The sequence below is a fragment of the Eublepharis macularius genome, chromosome 1 (assembly GCF_028583425.1).
Source record: "Eublepharis macularius isolate TG4126 chromosome 1, MPM_Emac_v1.0, whole genome shotgun sequence".
NCBI lineage: Eukaryota > Metazoa > Chordata > Lepidosauria > Squamata > Eublepharidae > Eublepharis > Eublepharis macularius.
The window spans coordinates 128,269,264-128,276,984 of record NC_072790.1 but is presented as its reverse complement, the minus strand read 5'-3'; the positions used below and the strand labels follow the sequence as shown (position 1 = coordinate 128,276,984).

Sequence of the window (7,721 nt, the reverse complement as noted above, 5' to 3'; positions counted from 1 at the left end):
GCGGAAGAAGCTTTGCATAAGGAGAAACACGCGAGTGCCGGTGGGACGAGGTGGTAGGATTAGACCTTTCATTTCTAATACGTTTCTCAGAAACTAGAAGGATATAGAATGTGGAAACTGGACGTGAAATACCTCGGGAGTGTTTTACCATCACTCTCCACTATCAGTGGAGCGTTTAACACTGTGCTTCTGCTTAGCTAGTAAACAGGACTCGGATAATGAATTTGCGCTATTCATTTAGGCACTTTGTATTCTGATATATTCTGATTTTAAGAAAAAGCGAAACCTGGATAGTTAAGATCAATGGTTCCCTTCTTTAGCATATGGCATCACATGTACTGGAGTGTGTGGGTGCTGGAACGAATATATGCAGTAGTACAAATTCAGCATTATTCTTTTAAAGTAATTAAAACTGATCCACGGTTCTGGGAGAAAGAACAAAGCATATATGTATGTATAAATGGAAAACATGAAAATGGTACTTATCAGCAAGGGCCAGAATTGATACTAAATGTGATAAGGGAGTTGATTTGCAAGCAGTTCAGTGAACCTTATTTCAAACTAGTGTGCTTGGGCATATATGACCATTTCCACAAAGATGATTTGAGGAAGGTTCAAGGCTTTGGAGAAGCCGGGGGTGCTCCTCCCCTACTTCCCCATAGCATCCTGGTGCATTTGTGCACTTCTCAGGTTTCCCTGGCTTATCCCTGTTCCTTCTCAAACCTGCTTTACTCCAAAGTTGTGGTATAGATTGCAGCAAAGTCTGGACGGCTACTGTGTGGACAGGAAAGTTTGGATTTTTACAGCAGCCATTTCCTCTTTCTTGCCACTAGGAGGGGGCTTTTTTGTTTTAATTGGCCACTGAATATTGTTATGTTGCTATAATGTTATAACAATGTTATTTTTATTTCATTTATTTATTTAACGTTATTTAACCACCTCTCCATATTTAGTGCTTGAGGTGGTTTACAGCATACATATAAAAATGTGATTAAAATAATATAAATACAAACATTAAAATCAATACATGATTAAAATAGGAATGCAAACATTAAAAACCAACAATGCAGTAGAATACAAACATTAAAACCCATACATCTAAAAGAACAGTGCTATCACTAAATCCTACTCGTGCCCATTGTCTATAATAAATAAATCATATGGAGTCAATAAAAATATCTGAATCAGTGTCCAAATGCCAGATGAAACATCATTGTGTAACAGGTTCTCTGAATCTTCAGCTTTCATTTCAGAAAAGAAAATCTTTACTATCTTATGTTGCAGGGGTATAAGAAACTTACTTTTTAAAAGATGAAAAGACAATATGTTATACATATTGCTAGAACATTATACTGATACAGCAATATTGCCAATTTAAAAAAATGAAAAGGCTACGGTAGTGCAGGATGGCTGCTGGAGGACCGGGACATGGAAACTATTGGAAAACTTGCCATGTGGAAGCTCTGTGGCCATTGCATTGTACTGGCAGCTGCAACAGGAAAACTACACATATGGAAAACATGGATCCTGCTATTTAGGCACTTTTCTAGTTGGCATGCATTGGACTAAGTCCTTAAACGACAAACTTGGTCTATAGTTAGAGGTAATGATGGATCTCATGTCCAACAATGGATTTGCCCATTGTGCTTAGGCATACCTCAGTGCCTAACACTAACATGTAAAATAGCCAGTTGTTGTTACATAGCTTTCTGACAGCTACTTTGTTCTGTGCAAAAGCTACATGGTGCAGCTATACTTATATGCAGTCACTGTCTGCCATTACAGCTATTCTTCTATACTTCCCCTGCCTTGCACTTCCTGTGAAAATAGCACTATAGGGAAAACAGGGCAATGAAAGGCACAGGGATGCAGTTCCTATCCTAAGGAAAAGGTAAACACACCTAAACCCATTTAAATCAATAGACTTAAGCATGTGATCAAATGCATAAAAGTGTAGTGAAATCAATGGTCTTAGTGTGCTATACTCTGCCTAGGACTGCATCCCTAGAGTACTAATTGTTGTTAGCATGATGGTAAGATTGCTCATCTTACATAGAAACTATAAATTAAATATTTATTTCTGTGTATTCACATTCACAGATGGTATGAAGGAAAAGTCAACAGAACATACAGGTTAGCATTGCTTGTCTTTTAAATTTCTTTATCTTGTGTAATGCTTTGATTAAAAAAGAATCTTGTCATATATAAAACTGAACAGGAAATATCTTACCTGTAAAAGAAACCTTCCTAATGCACCATGTGCTAAAATTGCAAATGCTTAGTTAACATAGTACATGAGCCCATTTGCTTTTCTATGTGGTGAAGTGATGAATTTTAATTTCCAACACTTAGGTTGGTACAGTAATAGGTGCTATGTTAGTATTTTGTTTTCTCTCAAAAGGCACACATTTTGGTAGCTAGGCCTATGTAGAAGCTGGAAATGATTTTTTTAATTGGCTTGGTTGAAAAGCCTGGATCAAGGACCTTTGAAGATGATTTTAAAAACACTTTTTGTTTAGTGCCATTGCAGCACCAATAATACAATAGTCTGTCTCCAACCAAAGGCAGCAAGCATTGCTGCAATGGAATAGATATATTTTTTCTATAAAACGAAATAATATTTGATTTATATACTTCCCTTCAGGACAACATAATGCCCACTCAGAGCCATTTACAAAGTATGCCATTATTATCCCCACAACAAAACACCTGTGAGGTGGGCGGGTCTGAGAGAGCTCCAGAGAGCAGTGACAAGCCCAAAGTTACCCAGCTGGCTGGAGGAGTGGGGAAAAGTCCAGTGGCATTTTAAAGACTGACAACACTGCACTTTTGTTTTATTTTGCTAGACCAGACTAACATGGTTACTACTTCACAATCTTTTTTTCAGCCTTCTAGGAATTTAGGCACTCTAGCTCTGACAGAAGTTAAAAGGACGCAGAGGTTTTTCTTGCTAGTATTAGCTACTCTTTTTTTTAAAGGCTAGGTGAAGCATAGGTAGGCAACTTTTTATCTCTAGTGCTGAAAAAGTGCATTTATTTGAGATGTTGTTAGGCCTAAGCAAAATGAGGTAAGGGGTGCTTTTATTTGGAGACGCTTGGCGCAAACGTGATCCTAGTGGTGCTGCCAGCTTCTTAGGAATTTGCCTTGTGTAGCTCAGACCAAGAAGGGCTGTTGAGTTCTCCCACGCTGCTGGTTACTTTAGTAGAAACGTAGTCCTGGGTGCCAAGCAAACGGTCCTATGTGCTCCTACTGAAGCATGTACCAGAGTTTACCAAACCCTTTTATGAATGCTATACTCTCTTGCAGATGAAATATAGCAAATAAAAATAGAAGATCCTTTAAAACGGAGTACGTCCATGGGTGGGAGAGCAATAGAAGCGTGCTTGTTACATTGCACAAGACCCCTGGAATGGCACTCTAGCTGCGGGCAAAAGAAGGAACCGCCAGCGAGGGGAGGAAGCGTTAACGTTTCCCACCTAACGAAGAAAGCAGCCTTGGACGTCCCCGCACATCCGAGTCCACTTGGATGCTTTAGAACCCCGCGGCAAAATACCGGTGTTGCCAGTAAGCTAGGAAACTTCCCAGCCTCTAAAAGCACTGTCCGGGGCGGGGCCTCTCGAGCATGGCCCCTGCGGCCCTCTAAAAAGCTGCCTCTGAAGGCCTCGCTCTGATCTTAAGCGCTCGCCCGCGCCTCTCGCCTGGGTCCGGCACCCCCGTTCTCCACAGGGAGGCAGAGGAAGCGGTCACGTGGCTCTGCTTAAAGCCGTCGCAGTAGGCTGGCAGCCCCCCCCCCCGGCAGCCCCCATCACCAAGGCGCCCCCCCCGCCTCACAGCCCCTTTATTCCGTGGAGCGCGCCTGCGCGCAGCGGCCTGGGTTGCCCGGCGGCGGCGGCGGCGGCGGCCGTTCAGAATGTCTAGCGCGCAGGGGGGCGGCCGAGCAGTCCCTCCCTCCGGCGGGCGCGCGTCGGCCGCTGCCGCTGCGGGAGGGGAGGAGGCGGCGCCTGTGTCGGCGCTGGAGGTTGTGTCCTTCCTGGGGAAACTCCTGTGCGCAGTCGCGGCGCTGAAGGCGGCTCTCTACCTGCTCCGCAGAGTCTGTCTAGCGATGGCCTGGAAGTCAGGAGGCGCCAGCCACTCCGAGCTCATCCACAACCTCCGCAGTGAGTGTGCCTGTGCCTGTGCCTGTGCCAGGGAGGGAGGGAAGAGGCCAGAGGAGGGGCCGGGGCGCGCGCAGCCCCTTGTGCGCGCCCCCTGCCCCGCGCCCTGTCCTGGCCGCCGGGTGGGAGGGGCCGTTACTCGCCAGCCCCCGCGTGGCGCTCCGCGCTGAGGCCAACTCTCCCTCGGCGCCGGGACGGGCCTGTGCGCCAGCCGGGAGCGTACCCGCGAGGGGCGCCCGCCCGCCCGGCCGCCGCAGGGCGGGTCCCTCTGCTGTCTCCGCGGCTGGAGCTTCGCCGCGACGGCCTGTCTCTGGAGCAGCAGGTCCCCGGGGGCGGGCGGGCAGCTCGCCCGCGCGACGCAGGGAGCCCTGGGAGAGCGCAGCAGCTGCCCGTCCCCGAGCGGGCTTTGGGGGTCCTCGCGTCGCGTCGACGGCGCTGAGAGGCGGGGCGGGGGGGGCGAGGTGTTCCCAATGGCCGCCGGGGCCTGTGAGAGAGGGACGGGAGGCCCTTGCCCTCTTGCCTCCTGCCCCGCGTCCCACGCGCTCGCGTCTGCAGACGTTGCGGCGAGGGGTCGTGGGCTGCCGTGGGGGTGAGCGGCAGTGGGACAGGTGCGCTGCCCGGCCTCAGAGGCTCCGCTGATGGAGCGCCCAGCCGCGAAGGGAAGATGGCTTGCGCCGGGAAGAGTGCTTTGCTTCCCCCGGCTCTTCGGCCCGCGGCTGTAGCGTCCCGTTGGCCTTGATAAAAAGGCGGTGGAAATACGCACGGCTTATTTTGAGAGGCGGGGCAGGCTCTGTTGCGACCAAGCGCCTTTAGGTTTGACGTTGGGTTCTAAGCGCCTGTCTCAACAGCGCTTGTGGCTCAGCTCCAGGCCCGTCGGTATCCTGCGGCTCGCTGGAATGAGTGCCGTTAAGTGCCCCGAGTCGTTGAGGATCGCAGCTTTCAAGTGGTGGGGGGGGGGGCAGTTGGACTAGGTAGTGGCCAAGGCTTGCTCGGCTGTTTCCCGTAAAGGTGAGCGCCGGGGGTGGGGTGGGGGTGGTATAGTAACTGTGGTAAGTTGTGAGCGTTGCACACGCTTCCGTAGGGGTGATGTAGCGTCGAGACTGCGCGCGTTCAGTACAGTGCTTGTTCGGAAGACGGCCGTGTTTGTGCGCGTTTGGGGAGCTGTTTTGAACATTTGCTTGCCTAAAACAGTGGGCTTGTGTGAGCAGTATCCCCATGCATCCTTTGGAAGGGAAATGAATGGGCTCGTCTTCTAAAGCGCTCTTAAAAGCAGGAGGGTCTGTCATTAAAATGATGGACCTGTAGGAACAGTGGGCCTGTGTCTTTTTAGCCCTTGACTCCATCCTGGATTCTGCATGGAGGGAAGACTAAATTAGGGTTTCTAGCTTTTTAAGAGGGTCAGTTGGCATAGGAGGCATGACGTTTGAGCAGAAAGATGTTAATTAAACCTCCAGCTTATTTCAGGTTCTGTAGTGTGACATGTCTTGAATTTTGGTACACCGCAGACTCTGGCTGGTGCAGAATGCTGCAGCTCGCTTATTCTCAGGAACTAGATGGAGCATGCATATCATGCCCATTCTGCAGCCACTCCCATTTGCTTCCTGTCAGTTACTGGGCTCAATAAAAGGTCATGAATATCATATTCATAGCCCTTTATGGCCTTGACCCTCATATCTGTATGGCCACCTCTCCCCCTATGAAAGTTGAGGGTAGGTAAGTGAGGTTCTCATACCTGATACACCTGTTTGCTAGTTTGATGACTAAGCCATCTTAAAATTACAAGGTTAGCAAGATGATGATAATTAAATTCATAATGGCAGGTTACAAAGTAGCTGTTGGTTTTCAGATTCCAATTCGTTAAGAGTAATTCAGCAGTGGAATTGGCTGCCTAGGGATGTGATGGTTTCCCCCTCTTTGGCAGTCTTCATGAAATGTGGAAAATTTTGAGAAGTAGGGCAGTGGGAAACCAAGCTGGCATCAGGAAAACGACACTTTGAAAGTTGCTGGCAGTGTGTTATATCAGTATAAGTCACTAGTATGTAGCAGTTATTCTATGATTAAAGAAATGGCATACTTCAAGATAGGACTGGAAGATCTAAGCAAAAGAGAAAAGCTTTTCATGATAACAAATGTGAGTCCAGTAAGCACCTTAAGGATGAACAAAATTTCCTAAGGTATAAGCTTTTGTGAGTCAAAGTTCACTGTGTCTGATATGTTCCAGAATATTTGAGTGTGTTCTACTGTTGAAGACTAACATAGCTAGGTGTCTGAAATTTTTCAATAGACAAAGTAATGAAGGAAGGGATTACATGAATTTTTAAATCCTCCCTTTGAAGAAGAAGACAATAAAATGGGGAAGGAAAAGGAGGAGGGTGTGTAAGTACCTACTTTCAGCTTCTCCCATGCAGTTTGATTATGTACATACTGTTAATTGTATGGTGATGATGTGTACAGAATACATGTCTTGTCTCTTCCTTTAACATAATTTTTTTAAAAAATCAGAAATGGAGCATGAGAGCTGGAATGTACTAAATTAAAACTGTTCTCTCCAAATAATTATTTATGTATGAAACACACTTTATCTGTTTTATTTTTCCATTATTTTATCAGTTCTATATTTGACATTTGTTTTGTATCTTGCAATTGCAGAATGTTAATCTCTTTTTTCCCCAGTTTATGTTGAGCATGAGTCTTGTCATGATAAGCGAGAATGTCAAGCTGGCCCGTGAATATGCCTTGCTAGGAAATTATGATTCTGCTATGGTCTACTACCAGGGAGTACTTGACCAAATAAACAAATACCTTTCCTCTGTCAAAGATGCATATCTCCAGCAGAAATGGCAACAGGTGAGCTATCCCATTCCCATTGAATCCATAGGTCTGTCTATGGATTTAGAAGGCCTATGGTAAACACTAGTCTGATTATTTCTCAGATGTGTTTTCACTGTTGCTGTGAATGTTAGATTTCAGAGCTCTGTCCTGTAGTGTCTCCATTGAAGGAGACATAGGACATGAATAAATCTTGGAAGAGTAGCTGTCGCAAAGAAGTAATGCTGTTGTTTTGATACGAGGCAATTTCCTTTCCAGAGCTGCTATGCTCAAATGATCTTGAGCAATGACTAATAGAATAATTAATTTTTAGTATGAGTTGATATGTACAAACAGACCATCAAGCTAATTAATACAAGAATTTGAATTTTATAAATATTACCAGGTTACAAGTTTGCTTAAAAGTTCTATTTATTTAAAGGATAAGAGTATGGCAATGTATCTGTTCTTTACAACACATTTTTTATATGTATAATGTAGTTGGATGAGGAGTATCACCTCTTAAAGTAACACGTTTATACATGTTGACTGTTTATTTGTATTTCATGTTTTCGATCAGGTTAGGCAGGAGATAAGTGTAGAAGCTAAGCATGTGAAGGATATCATGAAAACACTAGAAAGCTTTAAATTAGACAGCACCCCCTTGAAAGCTGCACAGCAAGAATTACCAGCTCATGATGGAGAAGTCTGGTCGTTGCCTGTACCTGCTGAACGCAGGTAAGAAATACTGAGATGGTA

The 7,721-nt window shown here is 45.8% G+C and overlaps 1 protein-coding gene across 5 annotated transcripts in view; it reads left to right on the top strand.

Moving 5' to 3' along the window:
• The first annotated feature begins 2 nt into the window (after positions 1-2).
• Positions 3-7,721, top strand: part of KATNA1 (katanin catalytic subunit A1) — a 29,532-nt gene continuing 21,813 nt past the window's right edge. The window contains exons 1-4 of one of the 5 annotated variants that reach the window (XM_054969887.1): positions 3-50; positions 2,101-2,133; positions 6,828-7,001; positions 7,543-7,700. In XM_054969887.1, coding sequence (XP_054825862.1) covers positions 6,831-7,001; positions 7,543-7,700 — 329 coding nt within the window. In that variant the 5' untranslated portion in view covers positions 3-50; positions 2,101-2,133; positions 6,828-6,830. Of the gene's footprint in view, positions 51-2,100; positions 2,134-3,893; positions 4,158-5,496; positions 6,531-6,827; positions 7,002-7,542; positions 7,701-7,721 lie in introns of those variants that run through there. The other 4 variants (XM_054969909.1, XM_054969878.1, XM_054969904.1 and 1 more) reach the window with 4 other exon arrangements.